Source organism: Elgaria multicarinata, chromosome 1, assembly GCF_023053635.1.
Source record: "Elgaria multicarinata webbii isolate HBS135686 ecotype San Diego chromosome 1, rElgMul1.1.pri, whole genome shotgun sequence".
NCBI classification, from domain to species: domain Eukaryota; kingdom Metazoa; phylum Chordata; class Lepidosauria; order Squamata; family Anguidae; genus Elgaria; species Elgaria multicarinata.
This window is the reverse complement of record NC_086171.1, coordinates 8,171,860-8,189,543: the sequence shown is the minus strand read 5'-3', so window position 1 is coordinate 8,189,543 and position 17,684 is coordinate 8,171,860. Positions and strand designations below refer to the sequence as shown.

General features: G+C 46.2%; 1 protein-coding gene across 1 annotated transcript in view; it reads left to right on the top strand.

Moving 5' to 3' along the window:
* Positions 1-17,171, top strand: part of VIPR1 (vasoactive intestinal peptide receptor 1) — a 49,796-nt gene extending 32,625 nt beyond the window's left edge. Inside the window, exons 6-9 of the mRNA XM_063116578.1 lie at positions 1,104-1,195; positions 11,090-11,228; positions 14,249-14,290; positions 16,887-17,171. Coding sequence (XP_062972648.1) covers positions 1,104-1,195; positions 11,090-11,228; positions 14,249-14,290; positions 16,887-17,078 — 465 coding nt within the window. The 3' untranslated portion in view covers positions 17,079-17,171. The remainder of the gene's footprint in view (positions 1-1,103; positions 1,196-11,089; positions 11,229-14,248; positions 14,291-16,886) is intronic.
* Positions 17,172-17,684: the final 513 nt, after the last annotated feature.

Below are 17,684 nucleotides of genomic sequence, written 5' to 3'. Positions count from 1 at the left end.
GCTGCAAAATAGTAGAATTCTCAAAACATTTGCATCTACTGCCTAGAGGAAAAAATGCCTCAGCCGATCACAAATATTTTGAGGCTTTCAAAATGAAATTTCTTTGAAGGACTAGGAAAACGATGTAGATATCATGACCCCTCCAGCCTTCTCCAAGGGTGTGAATTGAAAAGCCACTCACAACTGGTCTCCTCATGATTTATTGGCTTGGGGCACTAGCAATAGGCCGCAGTGATGCCCTGAGGTAATCCTCACCTCACCGTCTCCTCCAACTTCCGTCCCTCCTGAATAACCGGAAAGCCTCTTTACCTATCCAGGTGTCGACGTTGTGCATAGCTGTGCTCTGTGGGTTTGACATCATCATTCTTGGGATGTTAATAACGCAAAGTCCCAGGTGGGCTGATGTCAGGCCCAAGATGGCTGCCGTCCTGTCATGCTTTACCTTGTCACTCGCCAGGATGTGTGTCTCTTCTCTGTTGTCTTTTTTTAAATAAATAAATAAATGAATAAGGTGACCCAGAAAAATGCTGCGCTGGGCGTGGAATCCTTCTTAATGTGTCACTTTACAAGCTTATATACACGACTGCTTTACCACACATTTTCTGATGCATGTTCCCCTGAGATGTAGTAAATCAGCGGTTCTCAACCTGTGGGTCGGGACCCCTTTGGGGGTCGAATGACCCTTTCACAGGGGTCGCCTAAGACCATCGGAAAACACATATTTCCGATGGTTTAGAAACTGTATTGACTGAACTGTCATGTATCATCTTTTGTATTATTAAAGCTATTGTTATGTATTATTTTCATTAGCAAACCATCCCATGACAATGCATCGTGTAGAGAAGAACGAAAATAATTTTATGGTTGGGGGTCACCACAACATGAGGAACTGTATTAAAGGGTCGCGGCATTAGGAAGGTTGAGAACCACTGTAGTAAATCTTCCTCGCTACTTGACAAGATGATAGAGATGGGCAACCCCAGGATCAGAATTTATCCCTGGGCGGTTTGATTGCATTTATGGTCTCTCCTTGGCAGAAAGGGAATTTAAACCATCCTTGTCCAACCAACCCACCACCCACCCCCACTTTCTCTCCTCCACAGATAAATTTCTTCCTCTTCATTTGTATAATCCGGATCCTGGTACAGAAACTTCACTCTCCGGACGTTGGGCGAAATGAAACAAGCCAGTATTGGTAAGTCTGGTTTTTACCCTGCAACTCACAGTAGATTTTTGTGTGTGTTTGAGGTTGTGTTTGGCTTTAAACGTGGGTTGCTTTGATGATCAGTCAGCTGGAATAATTATTATTATTATTATTATTATTATTATTATTATTATTATTATTATTATATACCGTCCCATAGCCAAAGCTCTCTGGGTGGTTTACAAAAGATTAAAGACATCAAAAATCGATATACAAAATATAAAAACATTTAAAAAGACAGCATACATAGAGACAACATACATCTAAAAACAGCTTTGAGCTGCCAGCCAAGCCTAAAAATAGGTTTAGGATTGATTAAAAGTCATCACATGCTGCTAAATGCCTGAGAAAAGAGGAAAGTCTTGACCTGGTGCCGAAAAGATAACAATGTTGGCACCAGGCCAACCTCATCAGGGAGTTCATTCCATAATTGGGGGGCCACCACTGAAAAGGCCCTCTCCCTTGTTGCCATCCTCTGAGCTTCCCTCAGAGTAGGCGCCCAGAGGAGGGCCTTCAATATTGAATGTAGGGTTGAGGTTTGTGTCGGGAGAGGCGTTCCATCAGGTGTTGTGGTCCTGGGCCATGTAAGGCTTTGTAGGTTACAACCAGCACCCTGAATCGGGCTCAGAAACATACAGGCAAGCAGGCCAGACTTGGACCAGATCTACACCAAGCAGGATATGACACTTTGAAAATGGTTTGAAAACTGTATATGGTGTGTGTCCTGGGCCCCAACAGTTGTCACTACTGTAATAAACCATTTTAAAGCAGTAGTGTAGATCCTACACCTTGGTCTTATATGTTCGAACCTCCTGGTCCCAGTTATCAATCTGGCCACCACATTTTGCACAAGCTGCAGCTTCTGAACCATCTTCAAAGGCAGCCCCACATAGAGGGCATTGCAGTAATCTAACTTGAGGTTACTAGAGCATAGACGACTAAAGCCAGGTTATCCCTGTCCAGATAGGGGCATAGCTGGGCCACCAACCGAAGTTGGTAGAAGGCACTCCGTGCCACCGAGGCCACCTGAGCCTCAAGTGATAGAGATGGTTCTAGGAGAACCCCCGAGCTACAAACCTGCTCTTTCAGGGGGAGTTAGGTTGACCATATGAAAAGCAGGACAGGGCTCCTCTATCTTTAACAGTTGTCAAGAAAAGGGCATTTCAGCAAGTGTCATTTGTATGCATGCAGCACATGGTGAAATACTTTCTTCATCACAATAGTTAAAGCTGCAGGCCCGGCTTTGGCACGGAAACAGCCTTGGTCGCCCTGTATGATGACCTATGTCGGGAGAAGGACAGGGGGAGTGTGACTTTGTTGATTCTCCTTGATCTCTCAGCGGCTTTCGATACCATCGACCATGGTATCCTTCTGGAACGTCTGGCTGAGTTGGGAGTGGGGGGCACTGCATTGCAGTGGTTCCGCTCCTACTTAGCAGGACGGCTCCAGAAGGTGGTGCTTGGGGGACATTGCTCGGCCCCGTGGAGTCTTCAGTATGGAGTTCCGCAGGGATCGGTCTTGTCCCCCATGCTGTTTAACATGTACATGAAACCGTTGGGTGCGGTCATCCGGAGTTTTGGAGTGCGCTGTCATCAGTACGCTGACGACACGCAGCTCTACTGCTCCTTTTCATCCTCATCAGGTGTGGCTGTGGATGTGCTGAACCGGTGCTTGGCTGCGACAATGGACTGGATGAGGGCTAATAAACTGAAGCTCAATCCAGACAAGACTGAGATGCTGCTGGTGGGTGGTTCCTCTGATCGGATGGGGGGTGTTCAACCGGTTCTGGATGGGGTTGCACTCCCCCTGAAGGAGCAGGTTCGTAGCTTGGGGGTTCTCCTAGAACCATCTTTGTCACTTGAGGCTCAGGTGGCCTCGGTGGCACGGAGTGCTTTCTACCAACTTCGGTTGGTGGCCCAGCTACGCCCCTATCTGGACAGGGATAACCTAGCTTCAGTTGTCCATACTCTGGTAACTTCCAAATTAGATTACTGCAATGCCCTCTACATGGGGCTGCCTTTGAAGACGGTCCGGAAGCTGCAGCTTGTGCAAAATGCGGCGGCCAGATTGATAGCTGGAACAGGGAGGTTTGAGCATGTAACACCGATTCTGGCCCGCTTGCATTGGCTGCCTATATGTTTCCGAGCCCAATTCAAGGTGCTGGTCTTAACCTATAAAGCCCTACATGGCTTGGGACCACAATACCTGATGGAACGCCTCTCCCGACATGAACCTACCCGTACACTGCGCTCAACATCTAAGGTCCTCCTCCGAGTGCCTACTCCAACGGAAGCTCGGAGGATGGCAACAAGGGAGAGGGCCTTTTCAGTGGTGGAATTCCCGACTGTGGAATGATCTCCCCGATGAGGCTCGCCTGGCGCCAACATTGTTATCTTTTCGGCGCCAGGTCAAGACTTTTCTCTTCTCCCAGGCATTTTTAACAGCATTTTAACAGCATTTAACAACGTTAAGTTTGTTTTTAATGGACCCCAGAATTGTTGTTTTTAAATGGATACTGTTGTTTTTATACTGTTTTTATGTGTGTGTGTGTGTGTGTGTGTGTTTTTAAATTGTATACTTTTAATGTTTACTATTTTTAAATGTTGTAAACCGCCCAGAGAGCTTTGGCTGTGGGGCAGTATATAAATGTAATTAAATAAATAAATAAATAAATATACTGGAGTGACCAGTATATTGAAGGGTTGCAATATAGTTTTCAGAGTGCTCTCTCTGTTGTAATCTGGAGTGCCCTCTGCTGTAACTCCAAAGGGCAGGGCTCCTGCAGCTTTAACTGTTGTGATGAAGAGGGAATTTCACCAGGTGCCGCATGCGTACAAATGACACCGGGTCAAGTTCCCTCTTCTATACAACTGTTAAAGATACAGGAACCCTGTCCTCCTTTCCATAGGGTCACCCTGCGGGGAGTGCAACCTTATCCAGAACAGTTTGATCACCCTCCATCCATTCAGAAGAACCTCCCACTAACAGCATCTCAGTCTTGTGTGGATTGAGTTTGAATTTATTAGCCCTCATCCAGTCCAATGTCGCAGCCGGTGTCACAGTCAGGAGACATAAAATAATGTAAATATAGAGTCTCGCCTTGAAGAGAAGTCCATCAGCCTGCAAGATCAGGACTTCTGGAGAACCAAGTAAGTGTCATTGCCTAGGTCAGTGCTCCTAAGTAAGAAAGCGACACCGAGGGGCTCCATGTGAGGAATGAGCTGAAACTATAGTTGGGAAGCCAAGCATGGTTAAGAAAGTAGGGTGACCCTATGAAAAAGAGGACAGGGCTCTTGTATCATTAACAGTTGCATAGAAAAGGGAATTTCAGCAGGTGTCATTTGTATATATGGGGAACCTGGTGAAATTCCCTCTTCATCACAACAGTTAAAGGTGCAGGAGCTATACTAGACTAACCAGATTTAAAAGAGGGCAGGGCACCTGCAGCTTTAACTGGTGTGATGAAGAGGAAACTTCACCAGGTTCCCCATATATACAAATGACACCTGCAGTCCCCATCTTAGGGCTAAACTACGCGCTATGTTAAAACTTTAGTGTGAGGGTGTGGGGCCCTGATCCACATTGGGATCTCTCTCTCTCTCTCTCTCTCACACACACACACACACACACACACACACACACACGGGAAGAAGAAGAAGAAGAAGAAGAAGAAGAAGAAGAAGAAGAAGAAGAAGAAGAAGAAGAAGAAGAAGAAGAAGAAGAAGAAGAAGAAGAAGACCACCACAGGACCCAAGTGAGGGGCGTGTTCTTTAGCCCCTGCATGCCGGGATCGGCAGGGAGCAGCTGGGTGGGAAGGTGTAACCCTCCTACCTGCATGCGGTGGTCCCAATCCAGATCAGGGACCCACACACTTATACTAAGAAAAGAAGAAGAAAGGATCAGGTCTGCGCTCCACATTTAACAGAGCGTGTTGTTTAGACCTTGGGGCAAAGTGGAGAGGAAAACCTGTTATTTAAACCTGTTTGCAGTCTCCCTCTGCAAACAATTAGGAAATGAAATACATGGCCGCAGACTTCAACAAAGGCATTCTTTAGAAAAGGAGGAGCAAACGGAGCCTTAAAATTCCATCATGGCTTTGTGGAACTCACTGCTACAAGATGCAGTTAAGACCTCTAGCTTAGATGGTTTTGGACACATTCGGGGAGGGTAAAGCCATCAGTGCTGTGTAGCTATGGTAGCTCAGTGTATCTCCATGTTCCAGAGCAGTATATCTCTACATCAGGGGTAGGCAACTTGTGGCTCTTCAGATGTGTTAGCCTACAACTCCCATGATTCCTCACCATTGGCTGTCCTGGCTAGAGCTGATAGGAATTGTAGTCCAAAATACTTGGTGGCCACAAATGCCCCCGCCTGCTCTACATACTAGTTGTGCGGGGAGCATGAAAATTATTTTTTCCTTAAAAAAAAAAAATCACTGGGAGAAAATGTGTGTGTTTATTTTTCCAGTTTTTCCCCATTTTGTGGTGAGGTTTTCAGGCCTTCCCATCTCTAGCTATTTTTTAGAATCATAGAACCATAGAATAGTAGAATTGGAAGGGGCCTACAAGGCCATCAAGTCCAACCCCCTGCTCAAGGCATGAATCCACCCCAAAGCATCCCTGACACATGGTTGTCCAGCTGCCTCTTGAAGGCCTCTAATGTGGGACAGCCCACAACCTCCCTAGGTAACTGATTTCATTGTCGTACTGCTCTAACAGTCAGGAAGTTTTTCCTGATGTCCAGCTGGAATCTGGCTTCCTTTAACTTCAGCCCGTTATCTCTCTCATAACTTCCCAGTAGTGTCTCTGGCTGTCCACTCTTGGAGGCAGTATGCTGGGCTGGGCGGATCTTTGCTCTAACGCAGCAAGGCTCTTGCGATGTCCTTATGGTAATCGGCTTTCACCAACAATCCCCTGGTTTTGGTTGACTGCCCAGGTAAAGGATACAACCTCTAAGAGAAGTCATTTACACCCCTTAACAGATTTCTGGGAAGCCAAAATGAAGGTGGTCTGGTTCAGAAATTGGGGGTGTGGGCAAGAGCTTGGTCCAAAATCTCAGGCTGATCTGGATCCGCCACACCTGCAAATGTCAGCTCATAGAGCTGGCATTATAGAATCATAGAATCATAGAATAGCAGAGTTGGAAGGCGCCTACAAGGCCATCAAGTCCAACCCCCTGCTTAAGGCAGGAATCCACCCTAAATCATCCCTGACAGAGGGTTGTCCAGCTTCCTCTTGAAGGCCTCTAGTGTGGGAGAGCCCACGACCTCCCTAGCATTCATCAGCCACCTCTGAAAAGAGGGCCTTTGAGGAACGTCCGAGCTAATCCAACGTTTGCTTGTCAAGCTGCCATGGTGTCACTCAACAGCCTCGCTCCCAACCATAGAGATGAGCAGGTGGACGTTCCCCAAAGGCGCTTTCTGTCAGAGAAGCAGGTGCTGACTCTCTGCTGAGGCTCACGACATGTAACTGCGCTAATCCCCGTAACACTTTCTAAAGCCGCTCCTGGAAGAGAGGATTTAGAGTGGAGAAGACACAGAGGGAGAGAAGGTGTGCTTCACCCCTTACTTAGGGTGACCCTACGGAAAGGAGGACAGGGCTCCTGTGTCTTTCAGAGTTGTATAGAAAAGGGAATTTCAGCTGGTGTCATTTGTAGGCGTGCAGCACCGGGTGAAATTCCCTCTTCATCACCACAATTAAAGCCCCAGGAGCCCTGGCTAGCGTGACCAGATACAAAAGAGGGCAGGAGCTTTCACTGTTGTGATGAAGAGGGAATTTCACCAGGTGCTGCGTGCATACAAAGGACACCTGGGCAGGATCTACACTACTGCTTTAAAGTGCTTTAAAGCCCTTTATAACAGTTTTGACAACTGTTGGGGCCCAGGACACACTGCATATACAGTTTTCAAAATGTTTTCGTGCTTTAAAGCGCTTTAAAGCAGTAGTGTAAATCCCCTTTTCTGTGCGACTGTTAAAGATGCAGGAATCCTGTCCTCCTTTCCATATGGTCACCCTAGCAGAGGGGCTTTTCAAGGGCTGCAGTGGGGAAAGAGGGAACAAGATACTTTTCTTCCATGAACATCCTTATCTTAGGATCCAAGCCTTTGTAAATTACCCTTTGCAAGCGACTTGCTGTGAAGTTATTATTCACTCTTTCCCAACCTTCCTTACACACACACACACACCTGTCACCACCACCAGGAGCTCAGGACTGCATATATGGTGTGCCTCCTCCCTGCCACTTTATTCTCACAACCAACCTGCAAAGGAGGTCAGGTTAAGAGAAGGCAGTTGGACCAAGGTTACTTCTTGGCGGAGTCTGGATTTGAACTCGAACCCTCCCTGCTGATGCACCGCCCCCTCTGCATTTCTCTTCCAACCCACCCAACCAGCCTTCTCCAACATGCCAGCCTCTGGATCTGTGTTGGACTACAGCTCCCATCATTCCCAGCCAGCACTACCAATGGGCTGAAGATTTGGGGAGATGTCATCCAGCACACCTGAAAGGTGGCAGATTGGGGAAACCAAGGGCCTCTTGTCTCCAGCTCAAAATGTCCCCGCTGTTATTATTATTATTATTATTATTATTATTTATTTATATAGCACCATCAATGTACATGGTGCTGTACAGAGTAAAACAATAAATAACAAGACCCTTTCGCATAGGCTTACATTCTGTGCAGAGCTTTGATTAAATCAGCATATGCAAAGATGTCCCCAGCCTGGGTGATGTCGTAATGGAGACAAACGCGGCTTTCTTCGAGGGTAAGCAGAGCCAGACCAGCATTTAGATATTCATTAGCCAAACACCTTGGGCTACTTCTGTTTAAAATGGACGACTGAAGCGGGACAGGGGTGGGGGGGAGAGTGATGCAGAGCCCTCAGCTGATGCCCTGCAGAAGCGAGGACGAGTCAGCAAAAGAGGCACTCAGCCGGGGCAGGAGGAGGTGTTACCCCCTCCAAACGCACGTTTCCGATTTTGCTGAGGTAGTCAGAATGAGGGCGCAGCGGGTTTTTACGGGGGAGAGCTGAAGCCCCTTGACTGCGAACGACAGGAGGCGGAGGATGGGGAACACACAACATGGTGAAGAGACAACACAAAGTAATAAAAAAGCAAAAGCAGTTATGGAGAAAAATAAACTCAAATCCACCATGGGTTGATACAGCCAACTAAAATTCCACAGAAAGGTGTGCAAGCTTTTGAGCTCTGCAGAACTCTTCATCAGGCTACATCAGTGTGGGAAACCTCAGGCCCAGAGGTCCAAATCCAGCCTGCCTGAGGTCCCAATCCAAGGCCTCAAGATTCATAGAATCATAGAATAGCAGAGTTGGAAGGGGCCTACAAGGCCATCAAGTCCAACCCCCAGCTCAATGCAGGAATCCACTCTAAAACATCCCTGACAGAGGGTTGTCCAGCTGCCTCTTGAAGGCCTCTAGTGTGGGAGAGCCCACAACCTCCCTAGGTAACTGGTTCCATTGTCATACTGCTCGAACAGTCAGGAAGTTTTTCCTGATGTCCAGCTGGAATCTGGCTTCCTTTAACTTGAGCCCGTTATTCCGTGTCCTGCATTCTGGGAGGATCGAGAAGAGATCCTGGCCCTCCTCTGTGTGACAAACTTTTAAGTCTTTGAAGAGTGCTCTCATGTCTCCCCTCAATCTTCTCTTCTCCAGGCTAAACATGCCCAGTTCTTTCAGTCTCTCTTCATAGGGCTTTGTTTCCAGACCCCTGATCATCCTGGTTGCCCTCCTCTGAACACGCTCCAGCTTGTCTGCGTCCAAAAGGCCTCCCCCCATTTCCTGTCCCAACCCTTTCCCCAATCATCAGTTTGTGAATGGTTTCCTGGCCTTTTTTTCAGTTTATTCTCATTCTGAAACGTTAAAAAGTCCTCTGCTAAGGCTTTCGTAACTAGCAGCAAATAATTTAAAGCTAAAACATCGTAGTATTTTGGGTATCTTTTGGCACCCAAGAACTTCTCCAAAATTGAATTTGGCTCTTGGTGTAAAAGATGCTTGACCCTAGGGGTGACCATATGTCTCCTGTATCTTTAACAGTTGCCTAGAAAATGGGAAATTTCAGCAGGTGTCATTTGTATGCATGCAGCCCCGGGTGAAATTCCCTCTCCATCACATCCAATACATCTTCATCTTGACCCTTGGTACATACAATTGTGTTGGCAGCTGTAGAGAGTACTCAACAGTTCAGCCCTCTGGGACACTCTCCGGTTAGCTGGTCAAGTACCATGAGATGGTTCCACGTAACAGTCACCTGGTACCGAAGAAATGGTGAACACAGTAGTGCCAGCTATGGTTCCTTTGCTGATGGCTGACTTCCATCATTGAAACTTCCTTCCAAGTTCATCCTCTGTACAACACCATGTACATTGATGGTGCTATATATATATATAAATAAATAAATAAATAAATAAATAAATAAATAATAAAGATTAGTAGTGTTTGAACCAATAAGTCCAGATTTGAACCAAATAAGTCCAGAACTTATTTAATATGCTTTTTTTTATTATTCTTCCTGCCCCTGCTGGTTTATGAACTTCAAAGTGATCTTGATAGGCTGGAACGCTGGGCTAAAAACAACACAATGAAATTTAATAGGGATAAATGCCAAGTTCTACATCTAGGAAATAGAAACCAAAGGCACAGTTACAAGATGGGGGATACTTGGCTCAGCAATACTACAAACGAAAAGGATCTTGGAATTGTTGTAGATCACAAGCTGAATATGAGCCAACAGTGTGATGTGGCTGCAAGAAAGGCAAAAGCTATTTTGGGCTGCATTAATAGAAGTATGAGGTACAGGTTCCCCTCTACTTGGCATTGGTTAGGCCTCATCTTGAGTATTGTGTCCAGTTCTGGGCACTACACTTCAAGAAGGATGCAGACAAGCTGGAGTGTGTTCAAAGGAGGCAATGAGGATGATCAGAGGTCTGGAAACAAATCCCTATGAAGAGAGACTGAAAGAACTGGGCATGTTTAGCCTGGAAAAGAGAAGATTGAGGGTAAATGTGATATCACTCTTCAAGTACTTGAAAGGTTGTCACACAGAGGAGGGCCAGGATCTCTTCTTGATCCTCCCAGAGTGCAGGATACGGAATAACGGGCTCAAGTTACAGGAAGCCAGATTCCAGCTGGACATCAGGAAAAACTTCCTGACTGTTAGAGCAGTATTACGTTGGAACCAGTTACCTAGGGAGGTTGTGGGCTCTCCCACACTAGAGGCCTTCAAGAGGCAGCTGGACAACCATCTGTCAAAGAGGCTTTAAGGTGGATTCCTGCATTGAGCAGGGGGTTAGACTCGATGGCCTTGTAGGCCCCTTCCAACTCTACTATTCTATGATTCTATTCAGTGGGTTACGTTTGGCAGTCATTTCAACCCCTTATCTCATCCTATCTTGGCTTCTCTTTCTTGTACCTTCTCTGCCTCGCATTGTTTATCGAAGAAATCATGAGAAGAAATCTTGAAAAAACCCACCCCCCAAATGCCCTCTCTTTGCCAATTCCAAAGCAATGAAACAATTAAAATCAAGTAAAACTACGTGCAACCATGGAGAATTTAGCCCTTGAAGGCTTTGATAAAAAGCCACGTTTTAGCTTGAAATGACGCCAGTGTCGGTACCAGTCAGGCCTCCAAGGGGAGGGCATTCCACAAGCGGGGTGCCACAGATGGACCACTACAGGCCGTGGTGCCCTCAAAAGTGCCTCTCCTGCATATCTTAATACTCTGGCAGGTTGATAGCGAGACAGGTGGTCCTTGAGATGCTGTAGGTGAAGGTCAGCGCTAGGACTTGCAGTTCCGTCTCCGTCTTTGCTCTTGCAAGGTCTCCCCACACTCGACATCCACCACCCCGTTTTTTGTCCTTGTCCCGCTCAGGAGACTCGCAAAATCCACCCTGCTGCTGATCCCTCTCTTTGGAATCCACTACGCCATGTTTGCCTTCTTCCCTGACATGGCAAAGAAAGAGGTGAGGGAAGTGAAGCTCGTCTTTGAATTGGTGTTGGGATCATTTCAGGTAAGCCGTTCCCGCGCGGTTCAAATACCACACTGCTAGTAAGTGGGAGGACGGGGGTGTTGGAGGTTCTCCATCCAGACTGTACAATCCATCCAGAGAGGAGCAACCAGGATGGTGGGAAGACCTGGAAACTAAGACGTCTGAGGAACAGTTGAAAGAGCTGGATATACTTAGCGTGCAGAAGAGAAGATTAAGGAGAGACGGGATAGTGGTCTTCCGGTATCTGAAACACTGTCATGGTGAAAGATGGAGCACACTTGTTCTCTGTGGCTCCGGAGGGCACGACCAGAACCAGTGGGTGGAAACTGGCAGGGAAACAGATTTTGGCAAAACATTAGGAGCCTTGCTAACATTAGGAGCGCATTTATTGTGCGCTTGCGATTCCTCACTCGTGTTAGTTTGTGGGCGCACTACATGACCTTGTCATCTTCCAGGGCCTCTCCCATGCTTTGCAACCATTATAGCATTTGTTTCTTTCCTAATAAGGAAGGTCTGGTATCTCTGTGAATGGCAGCACCAAACCTGAGTGTATTTGCACAATTCAGCTGTACTGCAGCGCCACCTAGTAGTTGCGTCAGAAAACATAGGAAGTCAGAGAAAGAAAAGAAAAAATGAATAATAATAATAATAATAATAATAATAATAATGTATTTCTTCGATTCTAAGACGCCATCGATTCTAAGACGCACTCCATTTTTAGAGCTGTTTATTTAGGGAAAAAAGTGTGTCTTAGAATCGAAGAAATACGGTAATAAATAAATAAATACATAATTTATTTATTTCTTACCCACCTCTCCCTCTGGATCGAGGTGGGGAACAACATAGAATACAGAAATGTTATAAAATACATAAAACTTATTAAAACATAAAACTAATACATTATTAAAATAACAGCCAGACATCTTAAAATTTGACTGGGTAGGCCTGCCGGAAAAGATCAGTCTTTACTGCTTTTTCATATTCAGAAAGACTCTTGAGTTGGCGGATCTCTCCCGACAGGCCATTCCACAGTCTGGGAGCGGCATCAGAGAAGGTCCTCTGGGTAACAGTTGTTAATCTGTGTTCAAAGGAGGGAAACCAGGATGATCAGGGCTCTGGAAACAAAGCCCTATGAAGAGAGACTGAAAGAACTGGGCACGTTTAACCTGAAGAAGAGAAGATTGAGGGGAGACATGAGAGCACTCTTCGAATACTTAAAAGGTTGTCACACAGAGGAGGGCCAGGATCTCTTCTCGATCCTCCCAGAGTGCAGGACATGGAATAACGGGCTCAAGTGACAGGAAGCCAGGTTCCAGCTGGACATCAGGAAAAACTTCCTGACTGCTCGAGCAGTACAACAATGGAATCAGTTACCTAGGGAGGTTGTGGGCTCTCCCACACTAGAGGCCTTCAAGAAGCAGCTGGACAACCATCTGTCAGGGATGCTTTAGAGTGGATTCCTGCCTTGAGCAGGGGGTTGGACTCAGTGGCCTTATAGGGCCCTTCCAACTCTACTATTCTATGATTCTATGATCTAGTTTTTGCTGGCTGAAGTAAAAGATACGCATAAAGGATCGGTTTTTAATCCCACAAAGAATCCCAGGAACCTGCTTTGCAGGGGCTGAACCTCTCTTCAGTTCCGAAGTGAGGCAGCCAAGCCCCGAAGCACCGTGAGTTGAATCGGGGCTGTTTCTGAGGCTTCTGAGGTTTCTGAGGCTTCTGAAGTGAGTCAGGGGGGCTGCGGACAGCCCTAGTATTTAAGCAGAGGCTGAACGGCTCTGTCTGAGGGATACCATAGCTGCATCCTCCACTGCACAGCCTGCATTAGGCAGGGCTCTGGCTTTAATCACGGATCTTGACCCATTTTCAAGCTGAAGGTTGAATTCCATTTTGGAGAAACTCTCAGCGACCATGTTCCAGCGGTGGGCGGGCCAAAGGCAAAGGGGTGGAACTAAAATACCAGCATATTTCAGCTACACTAGATGGAGATGAAGTCAAAACATCTGGAGGGTCCCAGATGTTGGGGAGGGCTGTTCCCTGCCTATCTCAAATGGCTGTTTTTGCTTCATTTGTGATGGGATAATTTAGGGTGACCATATTTTGGAAACCAAAAAGGAGAACAACATGGTCGCCCCCCAAGGGGGCATGTCCAGCACCAAGGGGGCGTGCCCACCTGAACATAGCCTTGGTCACATGTCTGATTTTACAGCACACATTTAAGACAAATCTGTTCTAAGTAACATCTTAATGTTCAAATCACTGAAATAAAGAACAAGTGAGAGATTCAATGTATCTGAAATTAACTTCAATCACTCCTACTTTTGTAGGTTTCGCTGTACTTTGAAGCTTTTGCTATACTCTGTGTGTTACATTCTCCCCTTCCCTCAAATATCTTTTCTGACTGTATCTTCACTCATTGCAAGCTGCTGTTGTTGTTAACAGGGTTTGCTACTGGCCCCAGATCTGTTTCAAATTTGGTATGGCTAAACCTCTACCTAAAAGCTATCATGGTGCCAACTTTCAGTTCTTTATCTTTAAAAATGACGATTTTAAAAATAATAATTTTAAAACCTCAATTTTTAAAAAAATCCTAAAAAATCAATGGATGAACAGATCTGTTTCAAATTTGGTATGACTAAAGCCCTTCCTAAGCGCTACCATTGTGCCAAGTTTCATGTCTTTATCTTAAAAAATGACAGAGTTATAAGCATTTTTGTTAATTCCCATTAGAGCTGCTCTTTGGGGGGGAAATCGGATTTCCCCTCCCCCTGCCGGATTTGCCACCAAAAACCCAGGCAAATCCAGGCAAATCTGGTCATATGGTCACCCTAGATAATTTGGCTTTTTTTTTTTTTTCCTATTCTGGGAAGAATTTGCTCACCTGGAATATCCCACTGGGATTTGACACACCTTTCCCTTAGTTTTACTTTTCCCTTGCCTTTTGGATGTTGGAGTGGGGTGGAGGGCTACACATTTAAATGGGTTTCCCCTTAAACAAAGGCAATGAAATAAAAATCTTTTTGTCTGTTTATGTCTTCTAGGGCTTTGTAGTGGCCATCTTGTATTGCTTCCTCAATGGAGAGGTAAGACCAAGAATATCCTTTGGGCATGTATCTGGGGGCCAGCCAGTTAAACAGCATTTAATTGATTAAACATCTGCCTTTTACCCCCTTCATTAATGAATTGGTTGGTGAAATTTAGTTAACTTTGCTTTTTAATGTTGTAATATAAAACACAGCACACCAATTGTGTAACAATAACAAAATAAAGACTTCTCAGATATCAATCTAAGCATCCAAAATCAGACTAAGGTCAACGAGTTATAACTTCGAGGTGATGCCCCAAATGAGCCATTGATGTAAGTTACAACTGGTCTCCAAATTTGCAAGGGCTTTTTAGAATTATTGCTATGTTTTGATATGTGATTCATTTAAAGACGTTTTTGTTTCTGTGTTCCAAAAAACAAGGAACACCGTCCAAACGAGATGACGCCGACTCCCGTTATTCATTTATAAAGTTCTTAAAATTTGCTAAGCACTGGTTAAAGGAAAGGTTCCTGCCTGCAGGGTTGCAATGTAGAATCTCAGGATTACATGGGCTTTCACATCATAGGGGAGCCTACCTTCATAAAGCAGGCTGCCTGCTACAGACATCCCCCTAAATCCCGGATGTGGTGGGAGGGGGTTAGCAAGACCACATTGCCCGATTCCCACCTTTCATGCAATTCTGAGTTACATGTAGGGATATACAAGAATTTCCTTCCTGATTGCAGATCATACAAACAAGTGCCATTCATACCCCTGAACATGAGCAGGAACGTAATTCTCAGGAAATGTTCACAATTTCCTGAGCTTGCATTCAATTTTGAAAATGCGCAGTTGCGCAAGTGCACATTTGCAAAAGTGTTCATTTCCCCCCACCCTCCGCAAGAACCCAACATGTTTTCACACTTTCGCCTATGGCAGCCTTCCTCAACCTGGGGCGCTCCAGATGTGTTGGACTGCATCTCCCAGAATGCCCCAGCCAGCTGGCTGGGGCATTCTGGGAGTTGTAGTCCAACACATTTGGAGCGCCCCAGGTTGAGGAAGGCTGGCTTATGGGGATGAGTGCACACTTGGGGTGGGGTGCTTGGGAAAGTGTGCATTTTTCATGTTCAAAAAAGTGCAATTTCCCACTTTGGGAGGGAGAACGCTCATATTTAGGAGCTAGAACAAGGTGCAATGAGCATCAAGGTCAGAAACAGAGGACCTCAAAGAGCTCCAGCATAGCTTGTTCTCCCATCCCTAGTTGCGTGGCTGAATTGCCAAATAGGATTTCAGTAGTACTTATAATGACCAGCTTGAATGGGAATAATGAGAGGAGCAGAAGAGGCCAATGGCCATGGGTCTCTGGTCAAGTGGATCCTGCTTTTGCCATCCCTCACTCTGGTGTGGGCAGTTCTACACATTAACTTCACATCTTGCTAGAGAACAGTCCATCATTTCTCTGCCCCCCCCCTCGCCCCATGGCACCAGTGGCTCTTACCTGGGGTGGGGGCAGGAAAATTCACTACGTGATCAATGAGATTCACATGGTGAGATCTGTCAATAAAGAGGTCCAACCTGCAAACCACAAAGCATTATTCAGTAAATAGACACCTCTTCACACCTGAAGGGAGTGTGAATGCTAGGAACTGTTCTCTAAGCTTAATTAGCCTAACAAAGCAAGGCTAATCAGCTAAAACGGACAGTTTCACCCACAGTTCCAACAGGCTTTTGTTTTACTTCAGTGGGGTTCTTTGACTTAAAGGGTCAGCTCCTACCTCCTCTCAACTCCGCCCGCTTGACCCTGCAGTGGACTCTTCGATCTGTCAACTCCAATGTCCCCTCCCTCTCCAGCACAGGCTGAGTTCCCAGGGGTGGGGAGAAGATGGTCTCTGAGCCTTCGGCATCCTGTCCGATAAGCTCCTGGGAAGATTCATCCTTGACTCCTGAAAAGCCTTGGAGAATCGCCTTCCCCACTTCCTGTCTTGGCTAGTGTACTTCTGCTTCTTCTTTTTCTTCAGTCTCTGAGTCCGATACAGCCCCTGAAGCCCAGTTCCCCACACTAAGGAGAATGGCCCTGATCCTGACATCAAGACACTTACAGGACACTTACACCCACACTAGAGGCCTTCAAGAGGCAACTGGACAACCATCTGTCAGGGATTCTTTAGGGTGGATTCCTGCCTTGAGCAGGGGGTTGGACTCGATGGCCTTGTAAGCCCCTTCCAACTCTACTATTCTATGATTCTATGATTCTATGAAGCACTCTCATAAATAAAAAGAGGGGAAGTAGGGCCATTTCACCAGCCCTGTGGAAAGAACTCTCGCATGCCGTCTCCGCCTCCCTCAACAGTCACCACCAGCAGCCATTCCAGCAGGCTGTACTGAAGGAGATGAGGGGGAGAGAGCCCTGCTGTAATGCTTAATTTTTTTTCTCTTCCCTCCCCATCCCTTTTTCCTTTTGTGTGGCATCTTCTTAGATTGAAAGCCTTTGGGGAAGCGACCATCTTATTTAACTGGTTGCATGTAAGCCGCTCCAAGAACCTTTTTGGGTGAGGAGCAGGATGAAAATACATAAATGAAGAACACATAAATAAAGAAATAAATGCTTCCTTTTCTGCTCAAATGAACCCCTCCATTTTTTCCCGTTTCCCAGGTTCAAGGTGAGCTGAAGCGCAAGTGGCGCAGGTGGCACATGGAGAGGTTCCTGGGCTCCGACATGAAGTATCACCACCCATCCTTGGGCAGCAACGGCACCAACTTTAGCACCCAAATCTCCATGTTGACCAAGTGCAGCCCCAAAACCCGCCGATGCTCCAGCTTCCAGGCCGACTTGTCTCTGGTTTGAGACCCAGAAGCAGACGACCCAAGGACAAACAGCTGGCAGGGAACTCATGGAAGATAGGACCAACCATGGCTTTGGATTAAAGATGAAAAGTGTTTGTTTGTTTTAAGTGGGGAGGAACCGACCACTCTTTTATCAGCCAAACTAGGGCATAATACTGGAATACTGGAACCCAGATGTTCTTCCAAATCTGGATGAGGAGAGGTACGTCTGGACGGATTTATTTGTTTTGTTTTGCTCTTCCCAGCTCTTGAACTATAGGTGTGGGAGACACTCGTGAACATAACCCCATCGCTGCCCGTGATGAATGAGATGGAGATGTTGTTTGCCAGGGTCGGCTGTAGACTTTGGCAGAGACAGCTCTTCTTTCAATAAACACAAAACGAGCCAGTAGAAAAAGGAGGAGTCACTGTGACCTCATCTGCCGAAGGGATCATCGGTAGAGTATGTCCCCTGTGCCGGTAGTCTACTTTTGTCTCTGGGTGAACTTCGGGACGCAGAAAGTCATCTCAACCAATGTGGGATCTCTCTGTTGACATCTGAAGTTTTTAGTGCCCCCCAAGAGGCGTTTCCCAACGTCTGTCTTCTAAACCATTGGAACAAGAAACC